The sequence below is a fragment of the Helicoverpa zea genome, chromosome 12, assembly GCF_022581195.2.
Source record: "Helicoverpa zea isolate HzStark_Cry1AcR chromosome 12, ilHelZeax1.1, whole genome shotgun sequence".
In the NCBI taxonomy this organism is placed as follows: Eukaryota; Metazoa; Arthropoda; class Insecta; order Lepidoptera; family Noctuidae; genus Helicoverpa; species Helicoverpa zea.
In genome coordinates, this window is record NC_061463.1 from 1,534,348 (window position 1) to 1,553,767 (window position 19,420).

The 19,420-nt window shown below is 40.6% G+C and overlaps 2 protein-coding genes across 7 annotated transcripts in view; one reads left to right on the plus strand and one right to left on the minus strand.

Annotated features, from left to right (window-relative positions):
- Positions 1-19,420, minus strand: part of LOC124635028 — a 97,349-nt gene that overhangs the window by 65,610 nt on the left and 12,319 nt on the right. The window lies entirely within an intron of this gene.
- LOC124635023 lies at positions 6,325-16,065 on the plus strand. 6 transcript variants are annotated; one of them, XM_047170768.1, is made up of 4 exons: positions 6,325-6,634; positions 9,592-9,803; positions 10,260-10,411; positions 14,596-16,065. In XM_047170768.1, exons 1-3 carry the CDS (start codon positions 6,366-6,368, stop codon positions 10,400-10,402), a joined length of 624 nt encoding a protein of 207 aa, XP_047026724.1. In that variant the 5' UTR covers positions 6,325-6,365; the 3' UTR covers positions 10,403-10,411; positions 14,596-16,065. The 6 variants fall into 6 exon arrangements, with proteins under 6 accessions (XP_047026724.1, XP_047026725.1, XP_047026719.1 ...); XM_047170769.1 differs by having other exon boundaries at positions 15,391-16,065; XM_047170763.1 differs by having other exon boundaries at positions 9,592-16,065.

The window sequence follows — 19,420 nt, forward strand, 5'->3', positions numbered from 1 at the left end:
AATAGTCACTTTGGGCAGCGTTATGGTTTCTTCTCCACGTTTCCAAAGTACGATCTCTGTGATGGATGAAAATAGGTTTAATCTGTTCTGTATTGTTTTTATGTCAGAGCGTAGCAGATACATAAGCATATAGACTCAGTTTAGCCTAGTAAGGTAAAAGTTAATAATGCACCTCGGAACTTCTTACATTATGCAACAGACAAAAAGAGGATTGGAGTAGGTATTGAACTTGCCCTACTGGATCCAACTATGTAATAACTTGCCCTTTAGGACAAAGAGGTAGATAGATATCAATATAGACCACTTACCTAATAATGTATTATTTCCGTATTGGACCATATAATTATGAATAGTATCCATATTTAGTTACAAACCAATATGTCATTGACAAAAGGCTAAAATGTTACGCGTTCGATTTCAAACAATGCGTTTTATATAATGAGTTATTTATATCGTGTTAGCGGAAAATAGAATTCAGTAAATTGTGGATGATTTGGTAAATTGATACGTGATAATTTTAACAGACATTATTAATATTAAAATCTATCTTCAGACCGAGGTTTTCCTGTAGGTACATATTTCGTAGCCCTACTTCAAGTTCTGTAAAGTAAGTATCGTTTCTGAAGCTCGCTGTGTACCAATTTCATTCAAATCGGTTTAGCAGATTAGGCGTGAGAGTGTGGCAAACATACAGACAGAGCTATTTTCGCATTTATAATTATTGGTATGGTAAATCAAAGACTAGAATACCACCCATATTCCACCAGACAAACGACAGTGCCCAATATCCTCATTAGTAGCGTAAAGTAAGGCTTCACAATCAATTGTTTTCTTGGTAAATTGTACAAAACCTGGCGGGTCAAATTCAATAGAATTACTTAACTTTTGGTGTAATATGCACTGATTTTTAATAAGACATCTTACATGGTATCTAATAAAAAAAGTTTGAATGATACCTACTTACTATTTCAGAAAGTTGTTAATTCCATCTAAAAGTTTATCTAAGAATGCTTTTATTATCGAACATAATACAGTTTGCTACAGAGTGATCGCCTGCTGCATAATAAGATAAAATAATAGAATCCAAATTCTATAAAACAAATATTATTTTGCTACAAAGAATGTACTCGCTATGATATTACTCGCATAAGTTTGTAATAACAGCATGTAAGGCAATTTTCTTCCTTAATACCAGTGTAACATTTCTTATATGTACAAGTAATATTCTTATGAAAATTTTTACTGTATCTATTTAATATGCCCCCGGTTGTGTTGAGAAAAATAACCATGCTACTGAGCTTGCAAATTCCTTTAATGCGAAAATTTAAAACTGTTGGGGATAGATGCTAAAACCCCAGAAAAATGACTTGGTCTTTAAGGAGTTTCTCTGGAGAATTCGCGGCGCCCTCACCTAAGGCATGACGCAGGTCCTCACCGGACACGGTTGTTTCGGGAGGTACCTGCATCGAATCGGTCGTGAGGAGGCGCCCGGGTGTCACCACTGTGCGGACAGCCCCGAGGACACGGTGGACCACACAGTCCAGGTGTACCTTTTCTGGGAGTAGCACCGCCATGTAAGATAAAAAGATGCAAGACGCCTGCAGTGTGATCCTATAAAACTTCACTCTAAATTTCGCATCTGAATCCGCCGTGAGTTTCGTGATTGGAATTCTCAAACTACACTAGCGCTACTAAATAAATTAAACTCGAGATTTTGACAGATAAAGTATGAGATGACTTTTAGAACGTTTTGAACCGAATGCGAAGTAAGAGTGAATAACGAAGTGAAATGCGAAGTAAAATGCGAGTTGTCTGAATTTTATAGAATCGACGTACTGATATGGGCAATACCGTTGGGAACAACTAATCGCCCTTGAACAAGTGAAAGACGTGTCCGAAAAACGTCTGAATGCATAAAATTAGCCTTGTTATGTGTTTTTGTTTGCCAGCGTGGTTTAGGGGTAAATATAGCGAGTATGAACCTATTACGTAATACCTACTGTCACAACGAGTCACGCGCCTTACTAATTAGAGCATTATTTCAACTAATTAAAACGTTAAAATACTTGTATTCATTGGCGCTATTATTTTCCATTGCAAACGCCGACTGTTTCTCGTTCTCAAGACATGAGGTCTTTGTAAATTTTAATTGGGAATATTTTAAAGCTAAAATTTTTGCAAATGTATCATAATTTTAGTTAAAGGGTAGCAAACCCATAGCGGATCCAAAGGGTAAAGTCAAAACTCAGTTTTTAAATATTTTCCTACTCGTCAAACTTATATTAAAGAGTAGCAACATTAAATTGACTAGTTTAGGATGCATTAAACAAAAAGTAGTTAGGTATCACTTCTCTTTCCAGTCAAATATGACATCACCTTAAAGCCTACATATTCATATAGCTAGTAGCTACAATGGCGTCCACGGCCGTTTTCAGCCACGGCGGCTGCTCTCACTTAAGGAGATCAGCCAGCTGCGCAGGACATATTAAAATGCACGAGCATTTGCGCAGACACAAGTGCACTCACACCTCGGGCAGACATTGCAGTTAGGTAGAAACAACTTTGAGGACGAGGTGAATAGGAGAATTCAGTTGGGTTGGGCTGCATTTGGGAAGCTACGTCGAGTCCTAACATCGTCGATCCCACAGTGCCTAAAGACAAAAGTCTTCAATCAGTGCGTCCTACCTGTCATGACTAACGGAGTCGAAACGTGGACACTGTCGGTACGGCTGGTTCACAAGTTTAAAGTCGCTCAGCGGGCTATGGAAAGGGCTATGCTCGGCATTTCTCTGAGGGATCGCATCAGAAATGAGGTAAACCGTCAGAGAACCAAGGTCATCGACATAGCCCACCGAATCAGCAAGCTGAAGTGGCAGTGGGCTGGCCATATTAGCCGAAGAACCGATAACCGTTGGGGTAAACGGGACGTCCTCAGGCACGGTGGAGTGATGACTTGCGCAAGACGGCTGGCAGGAGCTGGATGCGAGAAGCCGAAAATCGATCTCAGTGGCGTGCACCTGGAGAGGCCTATGTCCAGCAGTGGACTGCGATAGGCTGATGATGATGAAGTGCACTCCCTATTCCTTCACTTTCATAACCCGATGGGACGGCAACCCGACACGACCGGAAAGAGATCAGGCGCAGGACCGACATTTACGTGCTCTCCGATGCACGGGTGAATTAATCACCAACTTCCAGACTACGGGCTGCTTTGTGAAAGTTTAAGGAAACCCACAAAGCGATTTCGGCCCGACCCGGGAATCGAACCCGAGACCACGAGCACAGCAGCCGCGCTTGCGACCACTAGACCAACGAGGCAGTCTAGTAGCTATAGTTACCAATGTATTCACTATCCGAATGAACCTCGTACCGATTCGATTTGAAGACATAACCATAGAATTCACCACAACAAGACAAACTAAACAATCGTGGGTGTTACAATAAACCACCAAGTCTTTCGGGCTTTACGTCATAGATTACTTATTTACGATTCTTCCCATCAATTATAAGCGAAATATCGATTACATACATCGAATACTCGATTTATCGCGAACGCGTGTAGTGACGTAACCCGTACAAAACCATCGATATGATTGATGTCGACAGCAGAACATTTCAAAGATTTATTAAGAACAGGTGGTGCATTTATTTAGTGGTGGAAAAATTATGATTGGGTTAATATATTGTTGACTGTACTGATGATTTAGGTGATCTTCACACTGCCCCGCATCACGCTGCATCTTGCGTGTCGACGCACCTACGCGCGTTCCTGCGGGAGTGCAGATCTGCATCATCGTGCGGGTTTTTCACGCACTCACGCGCGTAGGTGCGTTTTGTAAATTCACGCACAGCGAGTTCCATTTTCAAATATACACGTCACGCCCATTCAAAATCACGCGCGGCATTGCGGGATTCAGTGTAGTGGTGTTCAAAGTTGCTATGTGGCAATAACTTGCTATATGCGAAATGCTATAAATTTTTATCATGCTATTTTACTTGCTATATTTATAGCATGCTATTTTATGCGTAGGTTCACTAAGTCGGTGCGAATAAAGCAAGCGCAGTGACTGTTTGCTATAGTTGCTTGCTAAGTTGCTATACAAGAAATTAAGAATATTACATCGCGTTTATGAATTCTTACGATAAAATGGAACAGTAAAAAACCAATGAACTTTCCTTCATACTTTTCAGTAGTTTTCAGGCTTAGGATTGTCTTTAATTGATTTTACGCTATAAATTAATAATTTGTAAATATAAATTTCGGGCGTAAGTGTTTTTATGAAATAAACTAGGTATGCTATGAAAAGCAATTATAGGCGTATTTAAAAGTTCATTGATTGTATGTACAAAAATCAACTATTTAGCGCGAGCGACCGATAGCAAACGCAAAGCATGCGACGACTGGCCGCCCAGCCCACCGCCGCGCCGTGTCTGCTACTCTGCTAGTCTGCTATTGCTGCGATTGCGATTCATGCATGATGCGAGTTGTGACGCGGGACGGACAGAGACAGCACGCGTGTGATATTTTATTAGCAAGTTAGCAACTTAGCAAGTAGCAACAACTGTGAGCCACGATAGCATTTGCTATATGCTATGTAAAAAAAGCACGGTGCTATATTTTGCTATATGATATATTATCCACCACTAATTCAGTGTGCCATACCTTGCGTCTCGCCCCGTACCTACGCGCGGGGGTGCGTGTTTCTCCGCATGTATGTGCGTGATCCGCATGAACGCGCGTGGATGCATTTTCAGTGAGTTGGACTATGCGTGTTTTCCATACAAACGGAGATATTTCCATACAACGGAAAAAAACGCATCCACGCACTACGCTGCATCATGCGGGGCAGTGTGATAATCGCCTTAGTTGTGGAAAAGCGGAGAAAGTCAAAACAGAGGCTGGGTTAGTCAAAACAAAGCACTTTTAGGCAGCTGTCAATATAATTCCTGTGAGCCAGGATTTTATTAGGCTTGATACCTATTATTGTAGAGCTTTTAAAGCCCCTTTACAAAAAATGTCCTTAAACCTCAATGAAAAGTGGCGTGATTGTAATGTCCCACAAACACGTGTTTTGTCTACCACTGATATCCTTGTGTCTACTGAAAATTACAGCCTCATAAAAAAGCTGTTTATAAAAAGTTAATATTCCTAATCGTCACGGTTTTCCAATGTCAAACAAATAGTAACTACTTTTTTACTAAAGAGTTGTTAATGACTCCCAAATGACCTATAATTCTGGATTTTATGTATTTTTTTTTTTTAATTAGCATTCCATAGGTGTTACCCTTGCGAAGACATATCGTGTTTACATTTCGTGTTAATGTGACATAAGTGCCGTGACTTTGTGAAAATGGCGTGATAAATTGGGATAATGTCGGTTTATTTTGATACATATAGGTAGGTCAGGATCAGTTGGTGCAATGTCAAATGTTAAATTAAAGTTTGTGGTTGTGTCCTTATGTATTGGATATGTTATGGAGTGTTTTGGCGTGCAGAATCGGAACAATGTGATATAAATAAATTCCATATCATTATAATAAGTGTTTAAAACAGTTAGCATCATGGCCATTAACTGAGTATAGTTATTATTTTTTGCAGAGGTCAGTAGTGAAGTGTGCCAGACTCTTACCGCCTAACAACCCGCCTGGGGTTGCCTTCATATACCTATGGTTGAGGGGACGGACATCGACAAAGTATTCTTCCACACCACAGATATTTAGCCCATCAAAATTAGCCTGTCGTCTTGATTTGTAATCTAAGTATTATGGGGACTTGCCCTGTTACATAAGAATCCAAAATAACTTACGAAAGTAGATTTACAATAGGCACGACTCTCCCTACCTCGTTCTAACATGAGTCATGACCATAAAATATCCGTTTTATGACAGCTTAACATGTTTATTTTAAAACAATAGATGTTATTTTTGTAATCTTCGCGTAGATTGATAGACTCAGATTGTTTGTAATCCGTTTATTTTTATTAAAAAATACAATAAACGTTGTAAATTTTTAGTTGATGAAAGCCAAGCTTACGATGAGATGTGGAAATATACTACGGTCAATATTTCATAGCGATTTTTGCAGGTGCTATAAAAACATCGATTTGATAGCCATCAAATGTGTAAAATATACACAGAACTCTTTCTGAGTACCTACCCATCAAGAAATAAGTATAGATTGTATGGATGCAAATATATTTTGTTTATCGTATAGTAGGTATATATGTAGAAGTATCTGTTTGAGTAAAAATAAACGTTTTACGGAATAAACCCACTACATTGTTTCTTGTGACATCTTTTGGACTTCTTGTTACATACTGTTACGGCCTGCGCCGCCTGGCAACACAGTCGGGCGGCGGGGCAAAATGCTGGGGAAGCGCGTCCCGCGCTCCCTGGCAACACCGAGGCGCCCGCCGCGCATCACGCCACCTGCGCGCGAGCCAATCGCAGGCGGCGATTCAAACTGCGCCTTGCGTCATCCAACGGGAGGCCGCCACGGTGACGCCGGCGCGCTGGAGAAGGGGCGACGACGGAGGCGTCGAGAGCGGCGCTCGTCCACTTGGCTTCACGGGCCGTCGAGATCAACACCACTGCCGATACGTAACGGGTCCAACGAATCTCTGCAGTCTAAATTGTATAACTTAATCTCGAGTGAATAATTCATTGTAAAGTTTTAATCTATACATATAATAAATCTGTAGAAAAGTAATTTTTGTACATTGAAGAAATTGACAAAAAAAATAGCCAGCATTTTAAAGGATAACTAACAGAACCCATTTCAATCATTTTTGTCATTTTTGTCTGTTTGTCTGTTTATCTGTTTGTTTGTTCGGGATTCACGTAAAATCTACGAATTAAATGCAGACAATGCTTATATACAAAAATTCTACGTAACTTGGGGTATTATTTAGTTTTTGTTTTATCGAAATCGATTCACTCTATCAAAAGATATGATTAATTTAGTGAATTCAAGATGTAAAATATAACGACACGCAATCTATTTGTCAAAACTGTACATTTGAATGTTGTACTTATATTAGTTGATCGGCCTATTATTAATCTTTACACAGAAAATCACACTTTTATAAGTAACTTCGGAAGAAAAAAAAAAAAAAGAAAATTTTGTTTAGCCAAGGTTAAAGTAGCTCCATCTGTGGTAAATAAAATACATCAAATTTGTCAAAGGAGAGAGTGCGATTTGCGAGGTGGTAAATGACAATATTACCATACATTCTTTATAGAGGATTATTATTTCAACAGATGGAGTTGTGTATTTTCCGTAATTCACCATATTTTAACACGTAGAGTAATTTTTCGATAGACATTTCAATAGTGTTTGTCAGTTTGCCGTGCCACATCAAAATCCAACTATAATTATTACCTTGATGAAAAGAAAATTAATAGTTCTCAGCCAAATTTAAAACGGTGCCATCTAAATTATTCTTTGAACATTATGTCAAAAATGATGACTTTAGTGGAACAATTAATTATCATTTAAAGTTACAGATGGAGTTCATATCAGGATTTTTTCATAAACATAGTTTAGCTTATCTTCCACTAATGTGGTGGCCTTAAAACAAATTACTTTGAGTGAGTAGTATTAAGTAGACCTTAATTATTTTTTCTGATGCAAAATATGTAAACTTAATCCTAGAAGAAATGAGGATCTATCTCTCGCAAGCGCTGCTAAGCGTGAGGAAGGTAATGTAGGATTCTGTAGCTTTAAAAACAAGCCCAGATACAAAGTGCAGATAAGAAATGGGAGCTCTCTCTATTTAATACCATACACACGTAAAATGCTTTATGCGTCTGAAAACGTACAAATTACGCGCCGCATACCAGAGACATGCTTACTTTCAACTTCTGATCGCAAATACACTGTTCACGATTACGAACAGTCTCAGTAAGACCCGAGCCAAGTCTAAAAACCCTAAAAAACACCTTTTATATAAAACTACGTTTGATGTCATTTAATCACAAAGACAGAATTGTTCTCTGTTGCAAATCCTATCCACCTATATCCTATCCTAATCCAGAATGCATTGCAGGTGTGCATTGCACAAAAACCAATGGTATCCTATTCGAGAAGTCAAAAGAGTTGACCTGCCAACGTCAGCTTCTGCGCTAAGCAAGTGTTCTAAATAGTACCATCAGAATTACATCGTTGAATGAGGTGAATAAATTTTCAGAAACCACAATAACAGTAGGAGCCAAAGCGTATTATCGCTTCATAGAGCTCTGATTGGCCCCAGGTGACCAAGTCAGGTCTGATTTGTTCGTTCATCAGATCTTTGAAAGTGTTTCGGTGGATACTTACTGTCGTCCTGTTTACGTGTGACACAAAATATGGTATATAAACGTCCTCCGCAAGAGCGAAATTTTCCCGGTGTGCGGTAGTGACGCACAGTATACAACACTTATGTTTCTTTTGATTTGCTGGCTCCACCAAGAAATGACAAATTGCGAGTGTACATTCTGAAAATCTTGGCAAAACTGCAGGTTTCAAGTACGAACACATGAAGTGGACTCTCACAGATACGTACATTTTGCCTATTCGTGAACTAATGCAAACATTTCGGTGGAGTCCCGGCTTAGGCCTCCCCCACATTAGGCGTGCGCGATCCTCGGGCGTGTGAGTAGCGCGGGCGCCGCGCGTGCGTCGCGAGCGCGTTGCGTGAGCGTCGCGTTTTGCTGCCCTGCGGCATTTGCAGCGCGCTCGCCGCGCGCGCGCTCCGCTCTCCTTGACGTTTAACTGCTAAGGCTTTTAGCGGGCGGCGGGGATAGCAGGCGAAGGGGTAAGAACGCAATTCGAGCGCCGCGTGCTCGCCGCGAGCGCGTCGCTTGCACTCTTCACACATGCCGCAGGGCAGCAAAACGCGACGTTCACGCAGCGCGCTCGCGAAGCCCGCGCTACTCACACGCCCGAGGATCGCGCACGCCTAATGTGGGGTCAGCCTTACCATGAGTAAGTGAAACTATCCTACCCTATGCGCCTGCTGATGATGATGACTCATTTTATCATCCATCCAGCTATTCCCCAACTATGTTGGTGTTGGCTTCCAGTCACCGAATCTGTTTGAGTACCAATATTTTGCTTGGAGCGACTACCTATCTACAATCCAGTCAACTACACAAGACGATATCCATATTATGGTAAGACTGACAGACTTTCTGGCTTCTGATTAGTCGCAGCAGCTGCAGAAAATGTACAAATGACAGCTTTGTCAGACTCAAAGCATGTAGACATAGATTATACCTGTTTCCTGTGAAAATTACTTACGCACCATACGTAATAATTTTAGAAATTGGCTGAACAACGTCACAAACTTTACTTCTTTTGTTTAGATAAATGGTCACATCCGCAACACAACCTTGATCAATGAATCTATGCGACTGCTAAGTGCTAATCCTAATTATACTGTCACTTGAAAGAATGCACCTACGGGATAAATAGTATTTTGACGATTCTATATTGCTCACGCAGACGAAGTTGCGGGCAACAGCTAGTAATTAATATAAACCAGTAATAAGTGTGCATTCGCATTTTTTATTTGATCACGCAAGCGCGTACAAAATTGGCGACCGTGACAGGACCCGTTACATCGCGATCTATTCGTCGTCTCGTCGCGTCAAGAATCGTCGAGAATCGTCGGTCGGCACGTGGAGCAAGTGCCGCAGCCCGCCATCTATCCAGTCGGGCTGCGTAACCGCATCGAGACTGCAGGAGGCGAAGGACCCGGACAAGCAGCCTCAGGAGCCCGGTGAAGACGGCGACACGTCAACCGAAGGTCTAGCCCAGGAGAGTAAGCCTTGATCCTTTCTAATTTCCTTTCTCAATCTCGATCCTCGTGCTCTTGCGCTGTGAAATAGCGGGCGGCTAGCTATTCGAGCGTCGGGGGGCTTCTCCGGCAAAGCAGTGCCACGTGGTGGCAAAGGCGCCATAAACTGGCCAAACTGCTAGGTTATATTGCACGTGGGTTGTGTTTTTTTGAATTGGGTTACGCTTATTACATGCTAAGTGGCATTTTTCTCCATTATTCATTTGTTGCACATACCATTGTTAAATCAAGTCACCCGCACCCACGCTAAGCATAACCACATTTTATTTTTCCGAAGCACGGCAAGCTTGCATTCGAAGTGCACGCATTTATTTTCAAGGTTATTGCCTATTACACCTGCCTAAAGTTCACGCACGCGCGCGAACTAGTGCACGCACATTTCTTTGCTTGGTGAACCAGCATTGCGGCCGACTATTTCAGAGTTCCTGCCATACGGCAACGGTTCCGGTCCAGCTTCGCAGCCCCAACGGCACGGCGGATTCCCTCGGCACGCCTGTTACATCGGGTTGCGGCCGACGCTGCGGCGCGGGAGTCGGGTGACCACGTGTTGGAGCGGCGCATAATATTGTCAGGTTCACTGCACATTTATTTATTCAGCTCATTGTATTGCATTAGGTTGTGTTTCTTGTAAGCGTATATATAAATTAGCAAAATGACCGATGCAGATACTGACCAGAAGGTCAACTTTAAAGAGTTAATTAAAAGGCGTGGCACTATTAAGGGCAGGTTAACTAAATTCATAGACTATCTAAGTACTATTCAAAAGATAAAGGCTAGTGATATTACAAGCTTACAAACAAAAGAGCTCTCATTGAGGCTAAGCAAATTTCAAGATTTGTTCAAAACGTTTGATGAGTTACAGTCTGAAATAGAATCCATATGTTCTGATGTAGATGAACAATTAGACGAAAGAGAGTCTACTGAGCGCCAATTTTACTCAGCTCTCTCTGTAGCGCAAGAACTGATTGAGGCTACCCCGTCTACCATTAATAAGGCCAATAGCGTCGACCAACAAAGTAATTGTTCTCACCAACAAAGTAATTGTTCTCATGCATTTAATGGAATAAAACTACCCACCATACACCTCCCAAAGTTTGATGGAAACATGTTAACATGGTTAGAATTTAAGGATACTTTTGATTCCATTATTAACTGCAATAATTCAATTCCAGAAATTAATAAATTCCATTATTTAAGATCGGCTTTGGAAGGTAGTGCCAGGGGAGTAATTAAGGCCATAGAGTTTACCTCTAGTAACTACAAATTAGCATGGGAATTACTATGTGAACGGTATGATAATAAGAATGTTCTTATAAATAATCATCTTAAGTCTTTAGTGACTGTTGAAAGGTGTAGTAAGGAATCTTATAAGGCATTAAGGTATTTAGTAGACCATATGTCAAAGAATTTGAGAGCGCTGGATACTTTGGGTCAACCGACTGACAAGTGGGACGCACTAGTTATTTTCATTATAGCATCCAAATTAGACTCGGTCACTTACACTAAGTGGGAAGAGTACCGGGCTACATTGACAGATTATCATAAATTAGAAAACTTTACAATGTTTTTAAGAAATCGTGCAGACATATTAGAAACTATGCATTTTGCTAACATGGTTCACACAGACAAAGGTGACCGAAGGTCAAATTACCCTAGGGAGTCTAAAGTTAACAAAGCATTTGTCGCTTCCAGTGAACATGGTGCCAGTGCAAAGTGTTATATCTGTCGCGATGACCACCAGTTACATGGATGTCCCAAGTTTAAAAATATGAGCATAGAGGATAGGCTATCTGAAATTAGTAGATTAAAATTATGTAAAAATTGCCTCAAGAGTGGTCATAATTCATTCCAGTGCAAGTCCAGGCCTATGTGTCGTGTTTGTAAAAAGAAACATAATTCATTAATACATAAAAACGAGCCAATTGTATCTAATGCTATACAAGACTCTACGGAGGTCTCTAACTTACCTGTGTCACTTTCAGTTGCAGCGGCAGGTCAAGTTTTGTTAGGTACGGCTATTGTAGACATAGTAAATAGGCAAACCGGTGAAATCTATCAGGCGAGAGCATTACTAGATACTGGCAGTCAGATGTCCTTTATAACTAGTGTAATGAAGGAAAGGCTTAACTTAGTTAGTGACAAATCGCGTTCAATTCATGTGGCTGGCATTAATAATTCAATTTCAAATATTTCAGAAAGGGTAAAGGTTGAGATTAAATCGCGTATAAGTGAGTTCTGCATACCAATTGACTGTCTTGTTGTACCAAATATCATAGGTACTTTGCCAAATGTACAGGTCAACGTTCAGCAACTGGCCATACCGAAGGAATTTAGGCTAGCTGATCCAACTTTCTATAAGCCATCTCAGATAGACATTTTAATCGGTGCAGATGTATATTGGTCCATTGTAAATGCGAATCATATATATTTAGGTAAAAACAAACCTGCCCTACAAGATACCAAGTTAGGTTGGTTAGTGTCAGGCCCTACTGGGCAAGATAGGCTAAAATCCCTCAAAGTAACTTGTAGTTTTAGTCAAGAATTACAGGATGACTTAAAAAGGTTTTGGGAAATAGAAGAGAGTTATTCTGAACAATTTGCTCGTTCACCCGATGAACATTTTTGTGAAAGGCACTTTGTGGAAACTACTAAACGCCTAGCTAACGGTAGGTTTTCAGTGTTAATGCCTCTAAAGGAAGAACCTAAATGTGCTCTAGGAGATTCTTATGCTATGGCTAAAAAGAGACTTCTAAAGTTAGAGACTAGGTTAGATAAGAATCCTGAGTTAAAAGACGCTTATTCAAAATTCATTAATGAATATAAGGAATTAGGTCACCTAACTGAGATTGCCAGGCCACAGTTTGGTGTGTATCTTCCCCACCACTGCATTATTAAGGAGCATCATGAGACCACTAAGGTTAGAGTAGTTTTCGACGCGTCTGCTAAAACTACCTCAGGGAAGTCGCTAAACGATATTCAAGCAGTAGGTCCAGTCATCCAGAGCGACTTACTGTCTATATTATTACGCTTCAGAGAGCATAGGTTTGTCCTAACTGGAGATATTGCTAAAATGTACAGAATGATTGCCATAGATGAGTCTCAACGCCATCTGCAATTAATACTGTGGCGCTGTGAGAAAACGCACAATATTGTAGTATATCAGTTGAATACAGTAACTTATGGTACAGCATCTGCGCCATTCCTTAGTACTAGGTGTCTTCAACAACTAGCGCTAGAGTGTGGTGATGAAATTATAAAAGAAACCATGCTAACTGACTTCTACATCGATGATTTGAGTACGGGTTGTGCCTCAGCAAATCAGCTGACACATATCTTTAAGAGCATCACGCGAGTTTTAGAGTCAGCCGGTTTCATACTTAGGAAATTTCGTACCAACTGTCCACAGATATTTGAGCACGAACAGGTTAATAGTGATACTTTAGAACTGTGCAAAGAATCGGCTGTGCTAGGATTAAACTGGTCTCCAGTCAATGACTCAATTCAATTTTCCACCAATGTGCCACTTGCTTCTCAGATAACTAAAAGAACTATTATCTCTATGACATGCAAAATATTTGATCCACTAGGATTATTGAGTGCAGCAATTATCAAACCAAAAATCTTACTTCAAAAGTTATGGTGTGCCAAATTACAGTGGGACGAGCCAATACCCAAGGAACTGGCAAAAGATTGGCTAAATTTCAGCAATAATTTGTCTTATTTGTATAATATACATCTGCCTAGGTATGTATTGTGTGAAGGGCCAGAATACATTGAATTGCATTGTTTCGTAGATGCCTCACAAGCTGCATTTGGAGCGTGCATTTATTTAAGGTCTAGAGATAGCAAACATAAGCATACATCACGCCTTTTATGTGCAAAAGCTCGGGTAGCACCCATTAAACCATTGACTATACCTAGATTAGAATTATGTGGAGCGCTCCTCGGAGCTAGACTTTGTCAGAAGGTTAGTGAATCCTTAAAATGTAAAATAAATAAGAAAATAATATGGACCGACTCCACTGTAGTGTTAGGATGGTTAAAAATGCAGCCAAGTCTACTAAAAACCTTTGTACGAAATAGAGTGAACGAAATTCAAGAGCTAACAGCTGATTATCAATGGTTTCATGTTCCCACTAGCTTGAACCCTGCTGACATGGCTTCAAGAGGGGTAGACCCGCAGGTGTTGAATAGTTCTACTCTTTGGTGGGAAGGCCCTCCCTTCTTAAAACAAGAGGACTGCGAGTGGCCCACCAAACTGTCTCCACCAGAGGAGGCAACTTTACCGGAGGTCAAAGCTCTCACCTCATACACATTTGCTGTAAATAGTAAAGAAAATTTAGTTAATAAGGTCGTAGAGTTCAGTAGGTTTTCTAATTTTTTACGGTTAAAAAGAACAATTGCCTATGTACTTCGTTTTATTAATAATTGTAAAGGTCAAAGAAACTCAAGTCAGGCATTATCAGTTGAAGAGCTGCAGAAGGCAGGCACTCTTCTAATTAAACTTAGTCAGTTTGAGACATTCTATGAAGAAATTGAAACCTTAAGTAAAGGCCATCAATTACATAAAAGATCAAAATTATTAGCACTTAATCCTTTTGTAGACACGGAAAAGGTGCTGCGTGTAGGTGGCCGGCTAGGAAATTCTAGCTTTGATTACAACAAAAAGCACCCTGTGCTCCTGGATGCGAAACATAGCGTCACTAAACTCTTAATGAAACATGAACACTTACGTTTATTTCATGCTGGTCCACAGGCACTGCTCGCAGCCATTCGTGAGGAATATTGGCCAATAGGAGGAAGAAACCTAGCTCGCATTACTACCAAGCAGTGCGTTGTATGTACGCGCCTGCGAGGTAAATCTGTCGAACCAATTATGGGCGATCTGCCAGCCGTAAGAACTGACTGTAGCTTTGCATTTAGTTCATGTGGGGTAGACTTTGCGGGGCCATTTAGAATCTCCAGCCGTAAAGGTCGAGGAAACCGCATAACAAAGAGTTATTTATGTTTGTTTGTGTGTCTAACCACTAAGGCGGTTCACCTAGAGGTAGTCAGCGACCTCACTTCTGAAGCATTCATTCTATGTATACGTAGGTTTGTGGCCAGGAGAGGTAAACCCTATGCTATCTATTGTGATAATGGTCGTAACTTCATAGGTGCATGCAATGAGCTGGGTAGAATGTTGCAAAAGAGCCAAGATTCGGTCTTCAATTATTCGGCGAACGAGGGAATCCGCTTTGTGTTTGGGCCTGCATATTCGCCCCATTTTGGAGGAATATGGGAGGCGGGCATAAAATCATCAAAATACCATTTAAAACGAGTAGCTGGAGAGGCCTGTCTGACTTTCGAGGAGCTGGCCACCTTATTTTCACAGATCGAGGCCATCCTAAACTCCCGTCCCCTCTCCCCACTCTCGTCAGATCCAAATGATCCCACTCCTCTCACCCCAGGGCACTTTCTGGTGGGCAGGCCACTGACTGCCGTCCCGTCGCCACCCATCACAGCTCTGCGGCCCAACCGTTATGAGCTCATAGAAAAAATCCGCCAACAGTTTTGGTCCAGGTGGCAGAAGGAGTTCCTGGCCGAGATGCAGCAGCGGTCCCGGTGGAGGACTCAGCAGCAAGGCCTCAACTGCGGGGACCTCGTGCTTCTACGGGAGGCAAACCTGCCTCCGCTCCAGTGGCGCTTGGGGCGCGTCACGCGCCTACACCCCGGCCCGGATGGCGTCAGCCGGGTAGCGGACGTCACCACCACCAAGGGGACGGTCACTCGGGCCGTCCGCACCATGTGTCCCCTCTTCCGGGACACGTCGAGTTGAATCCTTCAACGCCTGGGAGGATGTTACGGCCTGCGCCGCCTGGCAACACAGTCGGGCGGCGGGGCAAAATGCTGGGGAAGCGCGTCCCGCGCTCCCTGGCAACACCGAGGCGCCCGCCGCGCATCACGCCACCTGCGCGCGAGCCAATCGCAGGCGGCGATTCAAACTGCGCCTTGCGTCATCCAACGGGAGGCCGCCACGGTGACGCCGGCGCGCTGGAGAAGGGGCGACGACGGAGGCGTCGAGAGCGGCGCTCGTCCACTTGGCTTCACGGGCCGTCGAGATCAACACCACTGCCGATACGTAACGGGTCCAACGAATCTCTGCAGTCTAAATTGTATAACTTAATCTCGAGTGAATAATTCATTGTAAAGTTTTAATAATTAATATAAACCAGTAATAAGTGTGCATTCGCATTTTTTATTTGATCACGCAAGCGCGTACACATACTAAGCAACTTTTATCAGTTAAGTGATCGGCTACTATAAAACTTTTATAATGTTAACTTTCTCAATTATGTATATTGCTGAGATATTTATAAAGTTGTTCTTCAACTCTGAATATTCTTTTGATTTTTTTTAATTTGAACTCTGTGGGTTTTGGGGACTGTACCATTATTTTTTCAAAACTCAAATACATTTTACCTAGCCCTAAACATAGGTACAGCTAAACCTCCACTTTCACTAGACCAATGAAATGACTTTCTTTCTCATCTCAATATATCATCGTTTCAGAGGATTCAAAGCAATCTTTCTTGTAATCAAACCGCCGACACAGTAATATGTAAGATATATTTATGATGACAGCCGTCTTACAGTTAATATCTCAATGTCTATAAAGTTGCTAATTAATATGTTCAACCGTCTAGGTCTACGAAATTAAATGCATATTTCATACAACTATTTTGAAATTAAACTACAGATTGTACAAATTGATTTGTCTAACCCCGATCTTAACATGACCTTTTCTATTAGGAAAAAAATATCTGGAACTCGGGGCAAAGTTTTATAGTGACATAATTATACTGCGTAACTTGAGTAAGAAACAGACTTAATTTAGACAGCAACTTGGCGTAACTCAGCAGTCAATAAAGTAAAAGAACTTTTAATGCCCTATATTTGTCGTCATTTCTTAACAGTCGTATTAAACATCATCTCCACACAAAGGTCCCAATACTTAGCTGTTCCACAACATCTATATACATACATACATACGTCTATACTAGTACCTAGATATACATAATGAAAAATATAAGTGACATGAATACGTTGAAACCCGCAGAGCGACCGCAAATTTTTCCAAACTGCCGTTTATAAATTGGTCTCGTCGCAATGGGTCTCCGGGGATGCATGGCACATAACGTGAAGGATGAGAAAATTGCATCATGTTACTTGTTACATGAATGTAGATATGTAAAGTCGTGGATGTTAATGGTTAGGCTGCTTACTACATTTCGAATTTTATCAGTGTAATGCTATTGGTCGAAAAACTACAAAACTCGGAATTGAAAACATTAAATAAACGTGTGGATTTGTCGTCAATACATTAAAAATATGAAAGTATGCCGTAGGCTGAACTATATATAAATATCTGCAACTGTAGCTACCTACTTATACTGATACCTACTTGATATGTCGCCAGTCGAATAGTTACGAAATGTGTTTTTATATATTATAGGTATTTTCATGATAATACTGTTAATCATCAAAGTCAATGTTTATAAGAAAATTGTTTGGCAAACTAAATGCAAACTCCGGAAAGATTAAATGTCACTTACCAATCGATCCCCATATGGCAAAGATACCGACGATCCTATAACAATATTCTAAAAATCTATTTTGGCTATGACATAAATATAATTCCGTTAATCCAAGAAACTAACTAACATTATTACACTTTCAGTTTACAAGTTCGTAACATGTATACAAATAAATAATGCGCGTACGCGGAATTTGTCGCGGTATGTGCTAAATGACTGAAATAACATCTATTTTCATGCTTTCAGTAGGTTTCAGGAAATATTGTGTGAAATAGTTTCATATGCTAACAAATATTATTGTGATGTAGGTGCCTAGTTAACTGTCGCTTGGGTAACCGAACGACTTATCTAACCATTATACGTCTTAGTGGTTTCCCTACAAGAACTTTCAGTTTGCATTGCTTTGATTTTACTCTTATTATTTCTTAGCTTATTAAACACTGGTACTCAGCTGCATTCTGTTAGACTGGAAGCAGACCCCATAGTTGGGAAAAGGCTCAAAAGATGATGATTTCTTAGCTTATTAGTGATCAATTAGCAATTATTAAATTCTAAAAATAAACAGATAATTAAATATTCTGGAAACAGTAAGGCCGAACTCGACAAGTCTAGAACCTAGTTAGACTAGACTGGCTTGAAAGACCTTCTGTCTATTACCAGACCAGAACATCTCAAAAATCTATGCCAAACTAGACCTAATTAATCATTTAAATGTCAACACTAATTGATGCGTGTTCTCAAACGTTTAAGAAAACGCTGTGTCTCTACACGTACCACTATATTTACATTCTTAGAGCAACTAACCTACCGGAATCACAACGAACACACAGCTTTATGCAAAATTGTTTATCAATTAACGCATCAGGAGCGAGGCAATATAACAAATAGTTATAAATTTTGGAATTTTGGTATTCTTCTGAAAGATACTTAGTGTTAATTCCGTGAGTCATACTAACACTACCTATCTTTCCTAGGTGACATTTAATAAATATAGTGAAAGCTCAGTCATGCATTTTGGATCACATCGTTATAAACTAGACGCAAACATCTTCATACGAGCATGAACGCTAGTACCTACAATAGGCAGAAAATAAAGCACAATGGCGTGTCCACTTGGTTAAATTGTCTAAGTTTCCACGCTATTACTCAGACAATTGGTACGAGTCTTGACATTCAAACTATGTACGAATCATAAAACAATTTCTGAGCGAGTTAACGAGGAAACGGATGTGTTACAGCTTCAATCTTTCATTCATATGTAAATGCAAGTTGTTAGAACGATGGTAAGTTCCATTGTTGATCTTGTTTTCTGCCATAAATATGGTAGTACATAACGTCTTCTTGAAGTAAAAACAAGGTATTTTGCTTAAAATTTTAATGCATGTAATGAAGATAACGTCGCAAGATATATATCTTATATCTTCCTTCAGAAAATCAGTTTTTTCATACTTACCAACAAGGTTTTAACTCTTAAGGTACATTTTCAATGCTAGCTGCCGACTGCAACTGACAACAGTGGCAGCAGCACGTAGGTATATTCGCCCTCATATACCTACCGACCGATTACATGCAGTCGCTGCAAGTGCGATCGGCAGTTGCTGTCGGCAGCTGGCTTTCAAAACGCAGCTTTAGGCGTCGATAGGTGTAATCAAAGTTTTGATTCCGTATCTCAGAGAGTATTTAAGCCATTGCTTTAATGCGTTGTAGGCTGTGTCGGATTGCTTTCCCATCGGGCAGTGAACGTGAGCCAATAAAGTACACCTGCGTCTGTGTACATGTGTGTGTTGGGGACTGTCTGCAGAGAACGGCCGTGTCCACCAAGAACAGCGCTTTTGCAGGTATAATATCATGCTCATTCCTGGGTGCAGTTTCTATAGATAGATATAATTTTAAATTTTCGATATTAATCTTAAAATAACTGAGTCAACACGATGGAATAAAACGTTTAGAAATAAATATATGCTTATGGATAATACAGTTATAAAAACCTCATAAACTTAGAAA